The 25,359-nt window shown below is 36.5% G+C and overlaps 1 protein-coding gene across 12 annotated transcripts in view; it reads right to left on the bottom strand.

The window, feature by feature from the left end:
• Window positions 1-2,903: 2,903 nt before the first annotated feature.
• FRYL (FRY like transcription coactivator) overlaps window positions 2,904-25,359 on the bottom strand; it is a 176,821-nt gene continuing 154,365 nt past the window's right edge. For 9 of the 12 annotated variants that reach the window (XM_052780108.1, XM_052780109.1, XM_052780110.1 and 6 more), the window contains 9 exons: window positions 23,906-24,159; window positions 21,382-21,589; window positions 19,217-19,366; window positions 16,125-16,223; window positions 11,382-11,450; window positions 7,993-8,010; window positions 6,937-7,047; window positions 5,356-5,552; window positions 2,904-4,985 (listed from right to left, as the gene is read on the bottom strand). In XM_052780108.1, the coding sequence (XP_052636068.1) occupies window positions 4,727-4,985; window positions 5,356-5,552; window positions 6,937-7,047; window positions 7,993-8,010; window positions 11,382-11,450; window positions 16,125-16,223; window positions 19,217-19,366; window positions 21,382-21,589; window positions 23,906-24,159 (1,365 nt within the window). In that variant the 3' untranslated portion in view covers window positions 2,904-4,726. The remainder of the gene's footprint in view (window positions 4,986-5,355; window positions 5,553-6,936; window positions 7,048-7,992; window positions 8,011-11,381; window positions 11,451-16,124; window positions 16,224-19,216; window positions 19,367-21,381; window positions 21,590-23,905; window positions 24,160-25,359) is intronic. The other 3 variants (XM_052780103.1, XM_052780112.1, XM_052780105.1) reach the window with 1 other exon arrangement.

Raw genomic sequence — 25,359 nt, 5'->3', positions numbered from 1 at the left:
ATCATTCATGAACAAAACACCTAGTAGTATTCACCTACTGTGCACGCTCCTATTGCATGTAGGAAGTCTCCTGCACGTGTTCTTCATCACTAGAAAATGATTGAGAAATCTTGTGTTACAACTAGGTCACTTCCGGTGCAGCTGGTCTGCATCTTGTTTTGTAGACTAAAGCCAAAGAAAGCTTGTGGTTGGTGTGTCTTCAGGGACAGTTCTCACAAACTGCTGGGGAAGGGAGTCACTGATGTTATGGTCTCTTGGTAAATGCGTTGCCCATCTTTACTTCCACAAGGTTATCAAGAGAAGTGACGCTTCAAAGGCTCGCAGCATGGTTAACTGCATCTGCCTGGCTTCCTCTTGTACCTGCAGATGATGCACAAGAGCTGTGCACTTGGTGGCTTACACTTGAAGAGTTTGATCTAGTTATGGTTTAGGTGTCTGCCAGCAGGGAAGGATCAAACTCCTGCACCCTTCTGGGGTTGGATTCGCAACTAGGAATTGTACTTCTAGTGTTTGGTAGTAATGGCAGTGTGGTTACTTCCCGGATGATGCTTTCTGAGGCCTATTGGTGCTGTCAGTGGTAATGGCCTCTGTAGGGACACCACGCTTCAGCAAAGAGTTACAAGGTGACTCCAGGACTATAGCATTACCATCTGAGCAGATTCACAAGCTAGTAAAACCTACACCCCACTACTCTACCCTGTAGCCAGGGCATTGGGTAAACTTAGAGGAAAACATACTTTTCTGAGAATGCTAAGCTGTTAATTTTGAAGTTGAGCATAATAAAGCACAAAGCCTTTTGCAGAACTCTTGAGGTAGTTTGTATTTGGAAAGACTAGTTTTTCTTGGCTATAACAAACTTACCTACACTTGTCCCAGCCTACTCGAGACGACCCTTAAAGGCTAAAGGGGGAACCAGTCTGAGCCCATGCTGTGTAACTGAGTCAGTTCCAGGTGGTCTTGCATCTCTAAATGGGAGTTAGTATATGGCAGGGTAGGCAAATGTTGTCCTTTGTATCAGCAAATGTCCATTTAGAGGGGCAGTGAGTGTTAATTCTGTAGGCTTAACTCATCTTGCTGTAGATTCCTGCTTTATTTTAACATGCCCCTTGAACTTGCTGCAGTAACTAAGGCTTAATGCCTCAGCACCAATTTATTGCCAAGTAATTTTATTTTATTCTTGCTCCAGTCATTATTATAGCAGCATGAGGCATTCTAGGAACAAGTAGACCTACCACCCCCAGAATGGGGTACTGCTTTATTTTGTGCTTCTATCTATCTATCTGAAGCGTTTTCCCTTATATCACAGGAAAAGGAAATATCCCTTGCTTTACCAGCTCGCTCAGACTTTCACAGTAAGTTCTGTCCTTGCCCTGTTTGACTTGAAAAGTACAACTGCAGCTGGGCAGTTTTTTCTGTTGTGGATGTGTGTGCCTTGTACTTGCCTGTAGTTACAGTAATGAGCAGTGGCAAGTCTCCAGCTTGAGGGGGAACACAGCTGAGGCCACCACTGCAGCTGTCTACCCATGGTCTGCCTCAGCTTGCAGTTGCCACTGTGATCTGGGATGTCTCTATTTCCAAGCATATTCCTCTCTAAGGATGTTCTTCAATCTGTTTCCCTGTTTGCCTTCCCCATTGTAACAGCCAGCTGTAGTCTGTTCCCGATGCCTGCAGTGTGGGAGACTTGTGATGAGTTTGAGAAGTTAAGCTCTGTGCCATGTCAGTGTGAAGTCATACAGCAACTCATAGCAATATAAGCAGGCGAGTGCTTCCTACTTATACAGATGTCCTTGCAAGCATTGCTTTGAGGACTGCTTGCTGTGACTATGGTGACTCTTATGCAATTACTATCAGTAATAGCCCAAAGTGAAATTTAGTACAACTTAAGAGTTGCCATCCCTACTAACTACAGTCAAAGCAGCAGTTGCTTCTGTTTGGTAAGATGTAGAACAGGCCTAGCCAATCTGAACTGTACAGTGTGCTTCAACAGCAACTGGTCCAAACAAGCAGTGGATAAAGGCTCCAAGCGGCAGGTAGTGGCAAAGAGCTGCCCCTGCTTTCATCAGCTACTGCAAGGTTTTGAGGCTTGGAGGAGCAGAGTGCAGTGGGCAGCAATATTAAACAAGCTTTCTTTCATCCTGTAGCATGCCTCAGTTCTGCAGGGAGCTCTACATGCCATTCCTCTTACATAAATACAAGCAATGCATTTACTGCTTGATGCCAAAGTACAGTTCTGTATCCTTTTCCACTTCACTGCTCTGTCACATCCTTGACAGCATACACTGTGTATCATGGGCACTGGTTGCTGGACTCAGCAGAAAGAAGGAAAGCTACTCGTGACCTATGTGCTTATGCAAAGCAGAAAGGAACAGCCTTCATGCTGCCAGTTCTTCAGAGATATCTTGAACTTGCCCTGTACAGCTTTTTCATGAAGAGATTCTTTTGCACGTGTTAGCTCAGTCAGTGCTGTATTTGCTGCATCTTACAGAAGATGCCTGATGTTTTGCTTGTTTCTAGGCAGCTTTACTGTAGCCTCAGATTTGGCACACACCTGGCACCAGGTAACGCAGGGTGACAGTTGAGAATGAGTTATTTTGGAAAAGCTTCACAAAGTTAAAGCAGTGTTAAAGACAGTCAACTAGCATGGGTATGCTCCACAGGGCAAGTTCCACTAGTCACTGTAAATGGAGGAAGATGTATAACATAAGGAATTATGTATATAAATTCAGGTTGGAGTTGCATGAGAAATCCTTTAACAACTTCAGAAGATGCCTAGGAAAATGCTGTTGCATTGACAGCACATGAAAGGAAAAAACATCATTTCAGGGCACCCAGGCCTCTATTGTCAGTGTTTAGTCTGTTTAGCTAAAGTATCTAAACTCTAGCTTGTAAAAATACACAAAATGACAGATACAATGTCTTTTATTTTTACAAAAAAAGCTAGTAAAAGATGATGTAAATAAGAGTGTAATGTACCACTAAATAAAACTACTTTCCCCCCGTAAATACTTATTAAATAAGAACACCATCTACAGTACCACAAAAACCATCAAAATAATTCAATTTTATCAGGGAGAGGGAAAAAAATACAGTGATTATGGATGTGCCTTGACCAGTTACAGAGCTTGTTAGGTTAACATAACTACTGTCAGCAGTCCAACAGCGTGCACAGTGCCTTCAATTAATGCATTTCAGCATAATTACATTTCTAGTGGGGTCCAATTCCCCCAAAAAGGCAGAGCTAAGAATTTCAATTCTACATTCTAAACTCTGGAATTAGAGCCCATTAAAAAAAAAATCACAGTGGGTAAGAGATATATATAAAAATACTGGGTGTTCCTTTCAAATCACAGGAATCATGGGACTACATTCTTTTTTTTTCTGTTTTTTTTTTCTTTTTTTTTTTCTTTTTTTTTTTTACAAAATGCTATTGGTTTCAACAGAATCCAGTTTGTTTTATGCTACAGACTTTGACACTGAACTGTAAGTATATTGCCTGTTTGCATGTTTTGGTAGTCAGTCTTTTTTTTTTTTTTTTCTATATAGTCCCAATTCCTTAGGCTTGAGTCGAGTCATGAAGATGCATATACATGCATTCAAACTCTTTGAACCCTGCAGACTACTCAGACTGCAAGTAATGTATATGACTACTGATAGGGAGAACCCCCCCTTCCCCTCATAGCTTTATACACCTACTGTCTTAACAGTGCATTGCACAAATTTACAAGAAAAATACTGGTTTTGCACTATACAGTTTCTAGAATATATACAGAATAAAATAAGTTAACTTCTAATGAGAATTGCTGATGGGCAGCATATATCTTTAATATACATTTTAAAGTCTCTGCAGGCAGCTACTTTTTGGTTAGTTGTTATCAATATTTGTAACATAAGCACTGATCAGAGAACTGAGCAGCATTCCAATAAAGTTAACAGATATATTATTTCTTTTAGAAACACTGGGAAATCCCAGTTTAAAATATTATTAAATGTCCTAACATTTACACACTATGAGGATTAGATCTAATAAAATAAAATTTCTTCAAAAATAATCTTGCAGCTCTTTTAAGCATGCTCTGAGACCTTATTTAACAATCATCCATACCTTCAAAAAACACCTGTCACATAGCCATACATTCTAACTCACACACATCATTTCCTTGTTACAGACAACAAAAGCAAATAAAACATTGAGAATTCAATGGTTTTTGCAGTCATAAGTCATTCTACTCATGTTTGACTGCACATTCTTCATGACTTTGCAAAGTGTGTCATTAGGTATTAGTTGATGATTATATCTACTACTGCTGGAAAGCCAGGAAGCCTAGCAGGTCTTCAGCCAAAATGAACGAGCCTTGATTTTAGCCTCATCCCACCTGCGATATTGATTCAACCTTTAGAGGCTGTTGCTGCAAACACCATTTATAGTTCTGTTACAACAGAAAATAATGCACATGTATGCATTACATTTAAGCCCTTTTCCTTTCATGTAGTTTTTATACATAAATTTAATAAAAAAATACTACTGCCACACAGCTACTGTGTAGAAAGAGCAGTCAAGTAAGATGTTCACTTCAATTTTCAGACTTATACTTCTGGTGAAACAATTTCTTGCTGCGATGAAACTGTGTTGGTTGTCAGGATTGCTGGAGGTTGGCTTTTTTATGAAAGGTGCTCAATAATAGTCTGAAGCATCTTCATCATCAGTTCTTTTCTAAATGACAGCTGTTCAGAATCCAGTGCTCACAAGATTTATTCCTGGTTTGATTTTCCCTAGAAGCTGATAGGATTGCACCATGCGTAGAGACTCTCGAATTTCTAGATTAAGTTCCATCAGCTTTGAGCTGGCCTCAGACATATCTTGGTTGGAGCCTACTACTGCAAAGCTACCAGTTTGACCAAGCGTCTGATGACGGAAATATATGTGCAGCAATGTTTGAACTGGGTCATCTTCAGAACTGCCAAAGATGTCGTGGGGCCAAATAGATCTGTAAACACACAATTTGGATTTAAACGTTAAAAAAAAAAAATAGTTTAAATGTTTAAGTATTCTTGTTCTTTAAACAGACATTTGAACGGAAGACATAGGAAAACACAAGAAATTCTTCCATAGAGTCCCAACAGTTAACAGTATCATTTTCTAAGAGATAATTCTAAAGAACAAGTACTACTAGAATTGCTTCTTTTTAAATTGCAAAATGTGTATGAACAAGCTGTAATGAAGCAACAGTGCTTGTCCTTTTCAAAAAGGACATCTAGCAAGAGCTGAAAAAACCCTGGAATAGTGCCTATCCCTATCTTTAAATTAAAAAGGCCCATTAGCAAACTTGGGTCTAAAAGCAATCCTTAAGCACTTACCTGAAAGCCTTGACCTGTGCTACAGCTGACACAAACTCCTTGTTTCTCAGGGTTTCAATGAGAGAGTGAATAGCTGTTTCTGTGCTAGCTTGGGAAGCCTCTGCAATTTCAATTTCTTCGATGCCGCTATCAGACGCAGCCTCAGCCTCTTTCAGACAGCTCTCCAAAAGAGCAAGTTCTTCAGACATGTTTATGACCTAAAACAAATATGAGAGTTACCTTTTCTAGTTTAAATGTATTTTCAGCCAAATTAACTTTCAGCAGATCAGACTTACATTTTTCCTCCTCTTTGGAATCATAAATGAGAGGCAGAAAAAGTACATCCAAATATTTGCTGCCGTTGCTTAAGTATGCAGTTAATTTAATGGCCTGAGCATGCATGTCAGGTATTTGGGCTTTCCCTCATTAAGTTTACACCTTACATAGTTCTTTTAAAATTTGTTTAAAAAAATACATTTCTCCCCACATCACTTAGTAACAATTAAACTGACAAGAAGTATTAAACATTGGGGAAAAGTATAGCAGTTATTGTGTTATTACAAGGACAACTTAAATATGAAGAAAAAATCTGGAAGACTGGTAACCCAGCAGAATAACTGTAGTGCAGCCAGTGTATACAATACTATCTTCAGCTTTAGCTCCAATGTATGAGAAAAAGACAAGGCCGTCGCTCAGAATATGATTCTACATCTAACTTAGGCAAGAAGTAGGACTGGTGTGATGCTGAGCTGCCACAACATTCTTCAGACAGAAATGAACTCACTTTTTCTGCAACCTTTACAAAAATCTGGAAATCTAAGCAAGAAACATGCATCACTTTTTCCTAAGCTACTCAAAACCCAAAGGCTTTCACTCTGCTTTTTCATTTTTCCTCCCTACTACATCAACCAAGACCAGCACTATTTTTTTTTCCTGCTACCTCTATTTATTGCATTACAGACCCAGTGGAGAACTTTCAGAAGACATTATTAATAGCATAATGCATTCAGATTAACTCAATTAACATCACATATGTACCACGTGCACAGCTGAAGGAGACATTTTACTTCTAAAGTTAGTACAACTAAAAATCAGGCATAAGATGTCTAGAACACATTGCTAACTGCTAACTTAGGATGGGGACTAAGGTTGCAGAGTAATTGCACAGTGGCTGAAGTGACACAGTTATATAAATCAGCTGGTAGCAAGTGATGGTGTTCACAACAGGAAACACTGGGGTGATGGAAAGGGGCTTCATCACAGAACTCTGTTGATTGGAGTTGATGTTCCTTGATTGTAGCTTGATTAGAATACACCAGGAGCGCTACTGAAATATTTTAAATCTTCATCACTGGACTCCCTGCATTCCTGTCTATTTAAGAGCTTTCAAGCTGTACAAAAATCAACACAGATAATTGAACATCTCAGAAAATTCTTGCAAGCTTTACTTAAATCTTTTATTAATTGGCTATAAAACAGCTGGTACCCTCCTTCAGTTTCTAAAAAGATGTACTGCTGATGGAAATGTTATCAAAATGTATTTTAAATGGTTTGGCTTTAAAATGTCAACAATTAGTAGCTAAATAACACGGTTTTCATTACCTCTGCTTCTTTTTTGATTGTTTTTACTTGGCTGATGAGTTTGCAATAGGCTTGGAACAGAAGCAGCAACTGGAAATGCAACTTGTATAGCCTCCGACACAACTCCAGCTCCTACAAATGTAAACAACATTATTATATTCAGGAAGTGCAAAACATCTACTATGCAATACAAGAGACAATAAATGACAACTTCTTCAGTATAGAATGTGCAAAATTAGTTACTTGGTTACTGAAGAAAATGCCAAAAAGATTTAGAAGCTAACATAGCAGGAAGCTAATGAAAAGCAGATGAAAGCTTCATTCAGTTCTAGATTTACAGGTAGCCTCTCTCACATAGGTTTAAAGTTTACTTTTTAATAAGAAATTACATTTCCAAGAAGGGGGGTTGGGGTGGGATGTGAAGTGATTCAAAATGCATTTTGAAATGTCATGTTCCAAGACAGAGTTTCATAGATCACTTACTTTTATTGTTGCTATTTTACTGTTTTAAATTCAAGATCTAATATTCAAAAGAAGCAGTTGTGGTCTGTAAGTATGGAATTTTTCATAACCATTAATATAAATATGTAAGCACAGTATATAACCTGGCCCTTAGCTTACAACTGCCTGATGGAGTAAGAGGAGAATAATTCCATTCTTGGAGGCAAGAATAACATTTCCTTTATAAAAGGTAGCTCTGATTCTATTTTTGAAAATACCACGTGATATATTCTTAATGAAATGAAACAGCAGCATTAACTTACGCACTGTCTTGCTTCCATTTTTATGCATCTAAAACACTAGTCAAAGTGCTGACAGTGTTAATACTGCTTCACATACAGACATAAAAGCTAGTGCTAATGGAATAATCCTCTATAACATTCTACTAACTACAGGATCCTATTATCTACAAAGGACCAACAGTTCAATGGGTTAGATGATGCAAAATTGAAGCACATAGCATTTTTGTAATAGTCTATGACAAGACATCACTATGTCACAATGAACAAGACAGATGGAGACCAGTTTGGTGACTGGCATGGTTAAGTATTTGATAAATCAAGAACCGTCACTTACTGCTAGAATTTCCATTTGCTAAGCAAGAAGATGAGCAGGTCACAAAAATACAAAGAAAGAAAAAAAGATCAAGAATTAGTGTAGGAAATAATTTTAATTAGGGTAAAAGATGTCCCAGGTAAAATGAAGGAAGAAATACAAGTAACATGCTCCAAATACACCCTGAATGGAAAAAATTAACAGGCTGAATTTGAAGTGAAATTACCTGCTGCTATAACTAACGATAGATAGCATTGTCTTTGTTGTCCCACAACATGAGTAACATACTTCACTTACAACCCTCTCTGGTCTTTATACATTGTGTAGTTTTAAAGGTATGCAATTTTAAGGAAATCAGAATGAAGACACTTAGGTATGAACATCTGTACAATGCTTCTTACTATTCTGTACCACTATAGTTTAAGCAAAAATAATGCCTTTTAAAATTGGAGATTTAATGTTAATTTAGATTTTGAATCCATTTAGAAAATTCTTGGTTTTGCTAAACTCAATTCTCAACACCTCATTGTGAGATTTCTGTAATTTAACTGCACTTGGTTTTTACAAGCTATTTCAGAAAAACGTTTGGGAAAGAGGGACAGGGAGAGAAATCATCAGAAAATACATTTTTGAGACTAGGGACAGGAACTTCACTTCTGTGCTTTGTACAGCACTAAGCATATTGACAGCATTTAAGCAAGTACAATGGTCATAGTAAACGTGAAGATGTAACCGATGCCCGATTCCAACAGGCAGAAGCAGCTGAGCTTTACTAAGCGCAGTTATACACAATGTGTATAGTAAGTTATACACGATGTGCTTAACAGGCTATAAACTTTGCATGTTTTTGTTCTGTAGTCTGTATTATCATAGTCTGTATTATCATATACATAGCACAATTATTATATAAGCAAAAACTTCTGATGCACAGAACACTGCGAAGAGATAAGATCTTGAACTGCCAAAGTCAACAAGAATTCTATGACTCACTTTAATGAAGCACAGAGAATCAGATTTTGAGGAATGGCAGGGTCGATTATTTAATATTTTTAGTAATTAAGTTCCAGTGTTCTTTAAGCCAAGTCTCATTACTACCGTAAGCCATAAATAATCCCTCCCCCCAAAATCACACCTTGATAGCTATTCTAAAAATTCAAGAGAGGTTTTCCTTTAAAAACAGCTTTGTACTGCTTCAGTGTCTTTCACATAACTTGCTCACTTGAAAATAATCTAATTTTTCTACCTGCCAGTTCTGTACAAACAGTCTAGCCAGAGTCCAGATGCATTCTTTCAGGCTTTCATGTAAGTACTAATAGCAAAAATCCAATAATTAGATTTACTTGCAAGCCTGCTGGCAATGCATGAGCCAGAACAGAATTCATCTCACTATTCCTTAGCTGTATTGACCACAGTGCTAAAAATTAGTAAGAAAATCTTATTTGTGTTAGTGAATGAAAAATATCTGTTGAATGAAGCAGCTCTGTTTTCCTGAGCAAGACAACACTTGCATATTTTTAGCCTTAACTGGTTGACTGGATAGACTTATCAGCCTCATGCTCCATTTACAAGGACTTTTAAAACAATGATCTTACACTTGGTAACTTCTTAATCTCCCTCAAGTCACTGTAAGCTTCTGTGAATAAATTTAGAACTTCTGTAAATTGTGTATATTTATGAAGCAGGATAACAGGACTCTGCCTTCTCAGTAGATACTATATATTAAAATGATTTTAACTGAACCTGCAAGTGCAAGGAGCACATAAAGAAAAAATTGCCAGCATGCCTTGCAGGCTAGGATCGAAAACCAAAATCAAAACAAGTCCCCACAAACAATCAATGTGAATGGTCACGTAACTCCTTTTCAGAGGCTATCTTCAAACCCTGCAGAAATGGGGAAGAACAGACAAAACTGCCTCACTGGGAATCCTGGATTCTCTCCATACAAGCTAAATGAAAGCCTGCATGTGGGTTTTCCTCCATTTCTTAGTTTCCTTAGCTATACAGTGGCAACAGTAACATTTACCTTCATGGTAAGAACAGTTATGTTCTAACAGTTAAACATTAGAACAGTTTCTTGGTGTATATAAACAGCATTCTAAATACGGACTGAAACACATAAATGCTGCTTCTTTATCGGTATATAGAACATCTACTGTATTGTAATAGTAAATGTTGTTACATATTTCTAAACGCGTACCAGTCAGTATATGAAGATGTAAACCAAGTGTAAAATGCGCTAAACTTTGTGTTCATAGGCAAAGCAAAAATCCTTGCAAATGGTAGTAAATTATTTTGCTGTATTACTTATGCTTATCCGCATGAAAATTTTTTTTTAAATGTGCAGCTTTGATGCAGTATAAAAATCAACAGTATATTCTCACACGTTGCACTACTCCAAAAATTCAGGTGCATTTTGTGATAGAATTAAAGAAAAAAACCCATATATGACAGCAAATGAAAACTGTGTAAAAGAAGAAATAGTCCATGCACGCAGTAGACATTTCTGTTGCTGAACACTACATTTTCAGCAGCAGAAACATGACCAAGTGCATCAACGAATAGAGTTCAACTGAATAAAAGGAATAAAATTCCTCCTTTTTCAGCTTGGATTTGGGATTTTTGTCAAATTGTCATTGTGAAAAGGTAAGTTCATCTGCTACCTGCAATTCTGCTTTCTTACATCTTTCGCTGTTCCTATTACAGGACTCTAGATGGCAGATTCCTTGTACCGCCTAATGATAGTTTTTGGATTTACTTTTTTATCTACAGGGTCATTATGCAGCTATTGTTTATTAAAAAAAAGTCTGCTTTGGGAAAAGCTACCACTTACTATAGCAATTAGTAATATTAAACATGGATGACTGCCATGCAAATACATACAAAATATTGAACTAATATTAATAGGTTATGTCACCTATTGTTGTTAGATGATATTTTGACAGAAGTGTTTAATGAGGTTTTTGCCATACTGCTACTTTACTCCCTGTTCCTTCCCGCCCAAATAACGGCTCCAGAAAGGTTCTATGTATTTATATAGTACTAATTATATTAAATTCAGTAGAGGTTTTTGACTAGACAGTTTATCTGAGCATATAAGCAGAATGCTAATCTTTTTTCTTCTAGAAACAGCTGCAGAAAAGCAGACTTGCTCGTACACAGATGGTATCTAGTCTGCTTATCTACTCAGTGTTATTAAGTCTAGAACCCAAGACAGGTTGCCAACTTTTATTAAAAACAGCCCGTTTTATTAGACCACTACTTCATGAGAATCCAAGTTTCCAAAAGATAGGATGATAACTGAAATGAAAAGCTTTTCATACATCTTTAATCTCTCTGCAAATATTGGAATTTTTATGCAATAGATGTTTTTTAATCTCATATCCAGAGACCCTCAAATGACATACACCTACCTGGGCATCTGTGTTAGTGCCATGAATACCATCATCAGTACCAAATGTTCTTTTGCAGTCTTCTAGCCACTGCAAAAATAAATACAAACAAGATTAAACATCTTCTGAAACAGAGCAAACTGAAGACTGTGCTAAAACTGCATAAGACACTTCATCAAGTCTTGCACATTCTCAGATTACGTAACAAATTGTGATACAAAATCAGTTGTTTACCAATGTTGTTTCCACTAACGATTTCCACTCTGATACATCACTTTGTAGTTCTTATTGTGCCCCTTCCACTGTAAATTTCCTGTAGCCTTCATTACCCCTGATGGGGATAGTACACTTAGCATAAATACTAATCTGTGATTGAATTTGGGTACTGTTACAGCGAGACGTGTGGGAGGGTGGAGGCAGAAAAATCCCTTTCATTAAATGAGATCGTATTTTCTCTTTACTTACTGCACAAGGTTTACACCAACATGATTTCTCAGCATTTAAAATAGAGCACTAATTCAAATTACAGAGTAAGAGTAAGCCTGTTACATTTCTTGGGACTACTTTAGAAACAGAAGGAAATAGAGCTCTCCTGTGTAACTAGATGCAAGTGCAGGTTTACTGGGTGGAAAGAAAAAAAATATTCTTCAATGGGAGTTTAGTATCACCTCCAGTTCATATAAGCCAGGGAGAGGAAGTATTCTCACATTATACAACGCACATGCAGATTCTACTCTCTTTCATGAATATAGGGCTGTATTTAACCCCAGTTCCTATAGCAGACAAGTTTATTCATTTCAGTAGGTAATTTCTTCTAGCTTTAACAAACCATGCAAATTTAAAAGTGTTAATATAAAGCATTTGCAGAATCAAATATGTTATTGGATAATACGACCTGATCATCTCATCGACACTGCCCAGCATATTTTTCTGTACAGTGCAAACAACTGCAAGCATGAGGTAATTCAGGTATTACTGAAATGGGAATGTGTCATGTTGAGATAAAGTGCAGATTATCTTCTGAAATGAAGAACAGGCTCTATACATCCAAGGAAGAATAATTCAGCATACTGTGTGCTTGGTATCTTGAGTCTCACAGGAAATCTTAGTGACCTTTTTCTAACCTTTGTCTGATGCAAGAAAAAGAAAAATGTGATTTCCCATCTGCTCAATTTAATAAAGGTTACTTAGTGAATTAACTAGGCCTGTGTGCTTATCAAGAGGAGAAATAGAATTCTCTAAACACCGCGATGTCAGTTTCAATTAGTGACATGGATACCAACATACACAGCAAATCTCATTTTTCTTTTTATCTGACAGCCTCCATCAGTAACAATGGAATAGGTTTGCACTGGAACAAACAGCATCAGCAATTGGGAAGCTAGTGTTTATTTTCACACACTACCCTTTTAAGATCTTTTTAAAATCTTAAAACCAGTCTGAATAAAGGGTGTGTCTAGAATGTTATGATATACATATAACCTTATATTTTCCATTTCATTTATCTGATTCATTATCTTTGTCCCTAATACACACATGAAGTCAAAGCAGTTTCCTTGCAAGGAAATAGAACAGTAGCTCCAAGAAGGTGACAAAATCAATTTGCTAAAAATTTTTACAGAATATATGTTCAGTATGGTAGAAGGACCTAAATTTTCTCTTTGGGAACAGCAGTAGATTGTGTGACAAAATAATCTTCTTTATATGTTTGCTTTACATCAATTTATGTTTTCCCCATATATCTCCTACAAAGATACAGGGTGAAGAGCATTACTGAAAGCGTAATATAGGGAAGTCTGTGGTTTGTCTTGGTCATAGCACAGATTGGTTTGCCAGATTAAGCCCCAAATAGACATCCCAAACCACCACCTGTACTATAGGTACCTTTCTCTCTCTTATCTCAGTGCATAGGTAAGAGTTCCAAGCAAGTGCAGCCCAAGCCTCTTCTTACATTTGATTCATGTGAATGCCAGTACAACACACAGCAGTGATAGTGACAAACATCATCTATTAGGGTAAACTTTAAACAACAATTTTTCATTAAAGAAGTTAATGTACAGAATTTTCCAGTGGTTGATTCTAGAGGATACCAGATTAACATGCAAGTTATATTTATTTAAATATCTGTTAATTTATATTTACGTTATTATACAATAGCCTAACCAGCTTAGTTTGATCATTTTTCTGCATGTTTCTATGAAAAAAAGCAAGGATCTGCAATAAGCTTATTATGTGTTTTGCCTTAATATTTTCAGATTGAACAGGATACATAGCACAATTGCCTGCAGTAACAGAAATTCAGATTTGACTTGAAGAAGTCTCCTTCAATCATTCCCTATACTCTGTTTAATAGGACAGAGTAAGAAAACTGATAAAACAGATCTGAGAAGTAGCTTTGGAAGATTCTTAGTCTACATATGCTATATAATACACCAATACAAAAAAAACCTGAGGACCAACAGCTAAAGAAATGCTTTTAAAAAAAGTTTTAGAAAAATAACTCATCTGAGATAATTAGTCACTACTTCTAAATTAACATGCTAAATAAATACTTAAATAATGCACTAAATTAGCTAAATGACATGCTATCAAGAGTAAGAAATGATTGATCAAAGCTAAAAATTGCTTCCTTCTCAGTACTGTTTCTTTCTATTTATAAATAATTAAATAAAAATAACCCCCTGGCAAAATGCTGTCTGTTATTTCAGAACAATTCTTTTCATCCTGTGAGCCTTTTTCCTCTTCCAGTCACTCACAAATCCTGTGGCAGAAGACAGGCTGATCACAGAAACATGTTACCGGGCACCCTTTTGACAGCTGCACTACAGAAAAACAACACTCTTTCACTATGATATAATGACAGAGGCTATCAAACTGATATCCATATTCCTCTATCAAGTAAAATACAAACAAGCTCTTAATATCTGGCATGGATTTATGTTGATATGATACATGGCAGTGTAAAATTAGCTAAAAATACATTAAGTGAATTCATGGCCATCTGAAAGGGACTGAATTTTAACTCTGACAAATCAACCAAAAACCACCATTTGTTATTGCTATGACACACACACCCCTCCACACACCCCCACCCACAAGTTCCTCTCTACCCTGCCTCAAATCTTCCTGTCTGACCCTGGGGCAAATCAGTTCGCCTCTCTGTGCCTCAGTGTTGCTCTCTAAAATGAGGAATAAAATACATTATTTTCTCATAGCAGTGATGACAGCATTATGCATTGGAGGTTGTCAGCCATTAAATATTACATTGAGCAAGGTAATCTTAGTCACTAGATGAGCACTTTGTTTCTGATTAAACCTGAATGGCAAAATGTAGCTCATTATATTAGACCTCATGAGTTAGTTTACAAATAAATTCTTATTACCACAGAGCAAGACAAAAAATTCAGCAACTCTCTAGCAGAAATGCTGGCTTGGATCCTTGAAACGGTTTATCTACATTAACAGTGCTGTGTGGCATACTTCAGCATTGGTTTTGAGGAAACTGTGTTTCTTTTGAGATCCTTTCCACAAAAAAGTGGATGTCTATTCTATTCAACAGAAGAGCTGTCAGCAATCTTTGCAAGGCAGAGGGCATCATTTCCTAATAAACTCAGCATGATCAAGAAACATGGAGCCACCTGGGCTGCAAAATACAGTTCTGCCAAGATGTCATGGCTTGAATTCTGGTTCTGTTTTGCATCACTCAAACTTCCCTATATGGCCATTGTCATGGCCTCACAGGCTGCTGAGATCAGTAAAGAATTCCTTCAAATGCATATTTAATTTTCCTAGGAATCATTTTCTCTCTCCAACAAAAGCCCCATATATTCTCTCTCTCCCTGCACCTGCAAAACTGATTGTAGATCCATGTTTTCTTTTGGCTCTTGAAATAGAAATCTTACCTGTTTCAGTTTTTTGAACTTAGCATCTTCCTTCCTGAAGTTCACACAAAGGATCACAAAAACAAATATACAGACCCTTGCTACAGAAGTTTTCAACTTTTAAACTTTGTGTTTCTTTGCAAAATGGATATAACCACTGACATATACCTTGAAAACTAAATGGTATTATTCTAAATAACTGACATAAATGTCAGCCTCAATGGGATCCAGTTGCAGGATGAGACACCTAAATTTATGTCTATGTATGACACAGCTGTTTAAGCCGCCATTACAGTCAGCAGAGATCCAGTCAACAAAAAGAAGTCTAAAGACCTATTCAGCTGAGCGACAAGTCAGTATCTGTATTAGTATAAAATGGATTGCTTGCTTGATTTCTTTTATTGTATTGACTCGATCCTTGAATACTATGGGTGTTAAGGTACTTAATTCACATATAGATAGTTATCTGTAAAATGTCTTAATCTGGAGGTGAAACCCACCCTTCTAATAAAATAAGCCAGAATGTTTATAAAGAAAAAAATTACCATGATTTATTAATATTAGTGTTAAAAATATTTGAATAAATTTTAAAAGAGGATTTTTAAATTAGGAATGCACTTTTCCCAATGCTAGTGCATTTGTGCAATGTTATATTTTCAAAATCAATTTCAGAAATAATGTGCAACAAAAATGAATTACACATAAGAAAAACCTCAGGTTCAGATTATACACATAGAATAGTAGGAAGAAAAGGAAACAGGATTTTGTTTCAGAATTTTTTCCCCCAGTTTACTTTTAGAGACCTGTGTTGAGAGAGAAAGACCTGCAACATTTCCTTGATGAGTAGGTTCTAATATTTTTTGGTTTGAAATGAGAGACTCACCTGTTCTGCTGCCTCTCTTTTGACATTATAGGTATCCAAGTGTTCTTGGAGCTCTAGAACACTGAACTTCAATGTTTCTAGCAGGCCACAAGACATTAGCTGCAAGATAAAAGCCATCACCTCTGTAGTCATGTAACATCTGACTATAATCCATGTAGTCTAGTATCTAAATTACAGAATATGAAATTCCAAGTCCACATTTGGAAAAACAATCAAATTAGAATTAGTTGGGTACAGATCATTCGTGACACCTTTAGTAAACTAACACAGGTAGCTGTATCAGTTAAATCAGTGAACAACAGTTTTGATTCCAAAATAAGAAGGGCAGTACCTAGTTAACAACTGAAAGAGCGATTTCAAAGGGATTTTTAGATCTTTCAAAAAGAAGAATAATATTTGATATACACACAGCTAGTGTAAATAGAATAGCCTGCAGCAGGAAAAAAGATACTGCTGGATTGCTCCTGTAGCAACCTAAGGAGTGTCCAGTGAGGGTTACTTGCCCTTCTCAACACACAAACTATACCACCAGCAAAGGATTCAGTCTGTAGGAACCAGGAACTATCAAAGCAGGAACTGTTGGGTGTTTGAAGAATTTTCTACCATTAATGACTTTGCCTTTTTCAACATAGTTTCAAAATCTCCTTTACCTCAGCTTTGCTCCACATAATTTCTCCCTGTAGTTTTATTTCCACATAGGTTTTTCTTATTAATCCTTCTCCTGTCACTTTCTGTAATAATCATGCCTCTAACATGATGCTTCCTCCCTCACACTGGTCATCCCTTGCACACATTAAGAGCTCTGTACTTTTCTCCAATCCCTTTTACCTGGTACCTCTTGGTCAGCTTGAATAGTGCAAGCGCAAGACTGCGATCACAAAATTGTGGCACAGAGAGTCACAGTATCCCACATTACTCAGGCAGGGGTGGGAATGATGCTTACGTGTTTGTCCAAGTGCATCAAAATTATTATTCCACCACCACATTAAAATACTGCTACTCCCAACCTCTACGTACGCATCAACCAAGCAGCAAGTTACAGCTCTGTGGCACCATGCCACTCTGCACTCAATGTGTGCAATAACATCAAAGTGCAAAGTCAGTGGGCATCTCACATCAGCAGTAGGCCATGAGCCGCTCCCAAATCGCTCATGAACCCGTGCTTTGATGTAAGGGGGCATCTTTCTGCTGAAAACTACTTTCTGAATGAATCAAATGCCAAATTTGAACCAAATGCCAATCCTGTGTGCATGAGTACACAACACAAAACCAAAGATTCGTGCGTGAACGTTATTTTGGATTAGACATTCTTTCTTAGTGAGAAGTAATCTGATAGACAAGTAGGTTCATTTCAGTTAAAATTAATTGGAGAGGAAAGATTTACCTAACACAGTATTTGCCAATGTAACAACACTAAAGTCTGTATATGCATACATACGAACATACACATACATACGAACATACACATACATACAAGTCTGTATACTTGTGTGCATATATATTCATTGTTCCTTTTTTATATTTGTATTTATGTATATTTACTTATTTATTTTTTAAAACACACATGCTGTTATAGCTGGATAGTAGTGTAATTCTTCTGTGGCTTCTTATCCCAAACAAATTTCTTCTTTTGGTTAATTTCTACTGCTTTTCAAGTGGTGTAACAAACAAAAAACGTTACACAGGGTTCCCTTGGAATTCACTATCCATATCATGCTTTTTTTGGTGTCCATATTCTAAAGTGAGAGTGTAAGAGCAGAATTGCCCCTTAACACCAAGGGAAAAAAACAAATCAGGAGAAGAGTCTCATACTGGGTCAAGGCCAAAGATCCACCTGTCTCAGTAACTCATCTGACAATGTCTAATAACAGTTGCTTAAGGAAGGGAAAAACGGGGCAAGCAGGTGGTGATCCACTTGCTCCAGAATGCTTTCTTAGACTCTGTCTGTTGTTCTGCATATTCAAAAACCTATCCAGGGCTATTTCTTTCATGAATCTCTTTAGCTGCTTTTTGAAAACATGAACAGACACTGTAAAAAAGGACATGGTTTCACAGTTTGATTATGTATCACATGAAGGATCACCTATCTTTGGTTCTGTATGTTTTGTAAGTCACTGCTAGCTTAATTCGATCACCCTTACCATCAAATAAGACAACAATACAGTAATTTCTATCACTTTTCCATGATAATCAAGACACCTATGGACAGATTTCTCTCCCTAAAGGGCTGAAAAATCCTAGCCTGCATACTCATATGGAAGCCATACCACATATTTCATAATCCTTGTGATCCTTCTTGGAACCTTTTCCAGTTCAACCGTATTTTCTTTGAGAGCAGGGGACCAGAACTGTCCTCAAAATTCAGGATGTAGGTATATCAGGCATACGTACATTAGCTCAGTGATGTTTTCTGTTTTGCTGTCTCTCTTCTTAATTAATCTAGGATAGCTTTTTTTGACTGCTGCTGAACATTGAGCTAACTTCTCACAGTAATATTTACTATAACCCAAGATTTCAACTTGCATAACAACAAACAATCGAAAGCTTTCACTACATATCTGTAGCTAGAATATTTTTCTTCATGCATCATTGAATACATACATAAACAATACAGTTTAAAAAGGCAAAGTTGCTACTAGATAAGTAGTCTTCCTTTTTTTTCTCTGTGCAAAGAGTATAGAATAAATATGAACAAGCAGGGAAGGTAAAGAATAGTAAGGGAATTTTAGTGGTATCTAGTATCAGCAAGTTCCCTCTGTTCCTCGTTACAGCTGGAGGTTATTTTTGGAGAAAATGCACTTCTCACTTGTGTTTTCAAATGTTTATGATATATAGTGGCCACCTAATGTTTTAATTCCTTTCTGATTTAAATTATAAAAAGCATCCTTTTTTTTTTACATCTGAATGTTTCAGTTAGTGATGTTAGACAGCAACCTTTTAAAAGGCAAAAATATAATTAACACATTTTATTCAAACCTTTGAAAATCTTCCCAAGCATTGCTATTTTCCAAATATTAAAACATCATTTTGTATGTTAATAAAAATGTTTAAGCAGACAGGTATTTCAATGTGTAAGTTTATAAGATTTTTACCGTTTCCGCATCCACAAAGACTGTCGGACATTCTGAACACATCATCATCACTTCCAGAGAACTTCTAAATTTTGTTCCAATGCGCTGTAGACTTTCGCCAAGAAAGCTGACTGAATCATTTGTTATAGATACAAACTTCCTCTGAATGGTCTAGAAATCAAATCAGAAAAACATTTATTTTATGTTGTATTTTACTACCCCTCCTCTGGCTTTTTAGATTAAGAATTTCAGGAAAAATTTGCATCATGACAGCATGTATTTTTGTAATTAAATTACAAACTAATACATAATTTGCTCTGAATATTTATGTAAAACTAGCTCCAGAAAATGCAATCAATCAATCAATTAATAACACCAGCCTGTATATGTAAAGACAATTACTCCTTTCACATCTAGGTCTTTAGCATCAGTATAGCTGGATGACTATTTGTCTTTATGCAGTATAGATAGTAGTTCAATTCATTTTCAAGTGTTTGTGTTGCAGAAAATTATACACAAGAGTTTTATGAGTCAGAATACGACCTGTGTAGCACAATCTGTGTCCAAAACTGCCACCTGCAGGGTTTCTACCTTCTTCAAAAATCAGTCCTATGTATATCATGTTCAGTTATGTAGACTGTCAGCTTGGCCTAATACAACGCTGCGCTTTGCAATATATTATTTCATAAATCCTAGAAAGTTACCTGTAGAATAAAACTACACAAAGATGATATTTACAGCTGCAAAGTTAAACACAGTGTAGGAGCCCGAAGGCAAAATGGAAAGGTCCAGTCAAACAAGACCTCCAGGGTCTCATTTCATCATTTTAACCCTCCTCTGTACCCAGTAACAACTCCTCAGGAATGCTTCTTTGCCCAGACTCGAGCCCTGGATTGCTACTGCCCCTTTTCCTAGAGTATCCACCTTTCCAGCTGACTGAGGGCTATCCTGTCAATCCACAGAAAGTTTCACCTTTCTTTCTAGCTCCCTCTTCAATGCACACAAGAGAATATGAACTCCCATTTTACCGCTTTCAGGAAATGAATGAATGTGTGAAAAGCAACTGCAGCTGAACTTTGGTGTAATACAGAGAAACTAAACCCCTGTTGTCTAGATGAAGCCAAAAGACAAAAATCTAAAACCAGTAACAGGAATGTCACAGTGCTGTGGCAAAATACTTAGTTCAACTAAAAATGGAAAATGGGTACAGATGCACAGACTTGTTATTCAGTGGATAAGGTAAAGTATGAATTCTTCACATGTAAGTTACTTCACGGTACTAACCCTAAACCTGCCCATATATATGAGAGAAAATGCACGCTAGCATGGTAAAACGGAGTGAGCCTTTCACTGAGAAATTTATTATGATATACCAAACAGCAAGCAAAATTAATATTGGAGATAGAAGAAAGAGTTGGAGTCACAAGGTCTTGGTTTGTAGTACTGAATCTGCTCTTAGCTCACTTGGCGTGTTGCCTGTAAATAAAATGGATTAATTGCACTTCTCCTATCCCATAAGAAGTTGCAAAGAATAATGTATGTCCAAGTGGTACCACTTTGAGAATGTGAAAAAACCACCCCCTACATACAGGGAGGAGGGAGCCAGAAAAATTAAGCCATTAGCATTTTGTGTTGGATACCAGATCTATGAGGTAAATATAGTTAAAGAGAGGCATTTGAAACTTTCAGCTTTGGTGGATCTCCTGGTGTTTCCATTATTTCTCTGCAGAAAAAAAACTTTTCTCACAAGACAGATGCAAGATAAATTCATTAATGTTTGTCATGCTGCGATCCCATAATAATGAATCCCACAGAAAACCCAGGAGGAAGACATTAATTCTGTAATCAGCACAGAACCTGAGTGACGTTCAGAAAATAAAAGAAGGGACACAGCCTGTACTAAGAGCTTACAAGAAACACTGAAATAGTTTTTTCAAGCCGTTTTTTTTTCCCCTGATTAGAATCACTCCTAGACAATGAATACAGCAGATATTCCATGGAAAAATAGTGTATGACCATATAACATTCTTTTAGCAACGTAGATTTTTTGTCTGCATTTGATTTGCTTTCTAAGGCTTCCTGCTACCATGATCTTGTGGCTTTTGCAGTTATGGAGGGGAAGAATAGTTTTGAAAGCGGGAGGAAAGGATTTCAGACAAACAACCATGCACTGGCAATTCACTGACCTGAAACAATCTTGAGAAGACGTGAAATGTATAGACAGCACAAGATCCATCTGTATCTGACAGCATTTGATTGACGTGGCAGCGCCAGGCTTGCTCTTCATCGTCGTATGCCACTGGTTGGAAAGCTGCCAATATGGCAGAAAGAAATGGTGAAGGAGGTGGGGAAGTTTGTACTTCTGCGAAACCATCTTGTTCTTCTTCATCTTGGCTATGAATAACGAACAACAGAAATTAACTCCTCAGTAAATTTTTTAGGAAAACCCCCCTTCATTTTGGTAAGAATTAAAAATAAGAATTTGGAATTCAGAATAGTGATTTGTAAAATAAATAATCAATCAGCTAAGGTAACTATGAACCAAGAAAAGAGTTAAAAATCAGAAACTTTTGCTACTGCAATATAAAAGATTGCTTATATTCTTAAATACCTCCAAAGTTTGTTAAAGTATGTTATTTCTATGCATATCTACAGACAAAGGGCTATCTGTACCTTATATATAGCTATATACAGCACTGTATATATACACCACTCAGAAAACTGGTTATTTTTTTTCTTGCCCCCAATAACTGAATTATCATTATCATTCAATTTTTCAAATTTTTATTCATCTAAACATATGGTCCACCAATATCTATAACAAATTTTAGCCTTCCTTAAGAGAAACACAAGAGCTCATTTAGCAGTGTAATACTGTTTTATAACTGTCTTAAGTTAACATCGTAAGTGAATGGAGATAGATTGGAACACTTTCATTTTTATGGGCAATCGATTTAATGGGGCTTTGTTCAAAGAGCATTCTACAGTCATACTTTCCATTAGGCACCAAACATCCAATAAAAATATCAAACTGTGAATTAATCAATGCTACTACTTAAAATCATTAACTTAATTGTTAAAATTTCCTGTATTACAAGGAACGATACATTTTGACAGTTCTTCTTGTATAATTGTACTTACGCAACAAAAATACATGTGGGAGGACTCCAAGTATAGATAGTTTATTAAAATAATTTTTTTAAACACATAGCGTTTTTCTCTGTAACAACCACCTCATTCACAGCAGTGCCAAGTATGTCTTAAACAAGACTTAAACATGTCTTAAGACCTGTGGGTGCTGTTTTTAGGTATGTTCATTTTAGTAGCACAAAGCTCAAAAGCTAAGATGCAATCCTTTTGAATAATATCTGTAAGCAATGCTTCAAAAAGATTTTCAGGTATTTTCTAACTAGTGTATCAACCCTATAAATAATTACCTCTGCCGCTCTTCAAACTAGAGCTATGGGGTTTTTTGTTTGTTTGCTTAGTGTAAATAAAGTAAAACCTCAAGAGATTTTTCAGTTCCATATACAGAAATAAACTGCTACTACCTGGTACCAGCCTTTAATTCTTGCAAGGCATATTGCAGTAGGTTGCATATGGGATTACAAGATGCAATTTCTCTGTCTCTGTCCCAGTAGAACCTTCTAAAACAACTTGGTCTTTTACAGCTCTGGTTGTGTCCTTTTCTGTAAAAGGCTCCTTAAATGATCTCTCTGACAGAATATACACTAAGTCTATGTTCCTATATACACTAAGTCTATGTATTATTCAATCTAAACTTCTGAACCAATTTTAAGTATGAATGAACCTATGAACAATTTGGAATTTTTTTGTTTGTTTTGGTTTGGTGTTTTTTGTTTGTTGGTTTGGGTTTTTTGTTTTGTTGTTGTTGTTGTTATTATTATTATTTGTTTGGAGTTGTTTGTTGGTTTGGGTTTTTTGTTTGCTTTTTTTTTTTAATTATTATTATTTGTTTGTTTGGGGTTGTTTGTTTTCCCTCCTCCTTAGACTGTTACCTTCAAGGGACTTAGGGTTTCCCTTTAAATATGACTCAACCAGCTAGGACTAACTGTAACTCTTCCTCTCAATAGTTATTTTTGCTCTCCATGTTAAAAAATAGAAAAATGTTATTTCACTTTAAAGTATCTTAGAAATGTACAAGAGACTGATTAACCTTAACACTGAAACTAAACCTTGGGCAAAGACAAATGGGTCTGACTCCTACAGGACCTTTGATTAAGAAAAATGAAAACAAAACAAAACTTTTTTTTTCCTTGTCTTTTCCTGTCTTTGGGTACCAAAATAGGTTCTGCCATAATTCAGAGCAGTTCAAGGGCTTTTCCATGTTATACTGCTTGCAGCTGGTGGCTGCCAAGAAAATGCTCCAAAATGCCCTCTGTCCTCTTTTCACATTTCTGTCCTACTGATGGTGATGAAATGTGCTAGGTTTCTTTTACTCAAGAATTCTCATCTTTTCCTGCATGGGTGTTTTCTCTGTACCAGAAATGACCACTGAGCAAAGTACTGAGCTTATTTGCTATGACAGGCAAAACCAACCAACCATTATTTCAGATATGCAAAACATCATCTTAGATACTTGTATTATGAGATTCATGGAAAATTGCACACCATAAGAAAGCCTACTTTCTTTGATTCATGCACTGATAACATGTAATTTCTGTTACTTAGAAACAATATTAATGTTACCTAGACAAACCAGAGAAGTCAGCTTCTTCTTCTTCACATCTCTCATCTAGCTCTTTCAAAGCAAGAGTGACATCCTCTTCACAGATAGATTCAGAATAGCTCTCAGGAGCTGCTGCCTCTGCCAATTCTGGGATCTCTTCCAACTCAAGAGATTCATGACAGACCAGACAGTCTTGTTGTTCTTGTAGTAGATACAACCCAGTGTCTTCACTAGCAGTGCTAACCTGTTCATCCCTTACTGCTGAACTTCCTTCCTGTGAATCAAACATACTTTTATTACTTTTATTGTCAGGGCTTACATATTCTTATCAGTTTTTATTATGGTAAAGCAACAGATTTATAAAAAATAGTTTACAAATATCCATTTATACTTCGGTCATTCAGCTCTTTCGATTGTTCACACGGTTTTACTTGAGCAAAGACAGGCAGTCTGTTTGTAATGTTTATAACTTCTGGTTAACGTTAATATACTAGAATATGACTGACTTATAGCAAACACAATTTCTCAAATACACTCAGTTAAATCTGTTAAGGGAACAGTCCCAGAAAAATGTCTTCAAATAGCCTCAAACATATTGAGATCACAACAAACACGATCAAGACTTTCATATTTTATTTTTCTAGTTAAGGACCAAAATGACTGCCTCGTGCTTGCATTTGGGGTCTGGAACCAGTACAGAACATTTCTTCTCCTTTCTGCTCTCCATTTTAACAAGTTTCTAAAGCATAACTGAGCAACAGTGTAACAGATGAACAATGGAAAAGGGACATTCCACTATTTTTATTATTTTGCCATTACTGTTAATATGGGGAGCTTTAAAGGTTTAACCCTGAATCTCTAAATAGGCTTTCCATCACCAGCAGTTATAAAGAGACAATGATTAAACTCAGGTAGGTAATATCAGAATGACCCTTTCTCCTTTCCCTCTTCCTCCATTACCATTATTATACTCATTAACATTGCTATGTTGAACAGAGGAATGCAGATTTAGTTAAGTTACAATGAATCCATTTGAAACCTTTTACTAGATTTTTCTGTGGAATAAACACAACACTTTCTTGTACTTGCTATTTCCTAAATTAGGCACAAATTATCACACGTTTTCATTCTTAGCGTGCTGGTCTTCCTCTACTGGCATATCCAAGACTGGTCAACAAACCTTTGGACAGCCTCTAAGCATACACATCACTTCATGGCTTTCATCAGTCTAAACAGATCCTCTGACAGATAAATAACTGTACACATATTAGAAAAGATAATTCACCTTTAAACAGAACCTTATAATTTTCTTTCACAGTGATCCTAACCTTATCTCACTTTGACTATGGTACTCCTCAATATGACACTGCTGTCATTTGACACAGCTAGTGACCTCGCTTCTAATGCCTCTTTTGTAAAAGTTAAATCTGGGATTTTATTGCACAGAACAGCCGTTTTGTCACACTGAGCAGCT

The sequence above is a fragment of the Harpia harpyja genome, chromosome 2, assembly GCF_026419915.1.
Source record: "Harpia harpyja isolate bHarHar1 chromosome 2, bHarHar1 primary haplotype, whole genome shotgun sequence".
NCBI lineage: Eukaryota > Metazoa > Chordata > Aves > Accipitriformes > Accipitridae > Harpia > Harpia harpyja.
Note: the sequence above shows the minus strand (reverse complement) of the source record. Positions and strands in the feature narration are given on the sequence as shown.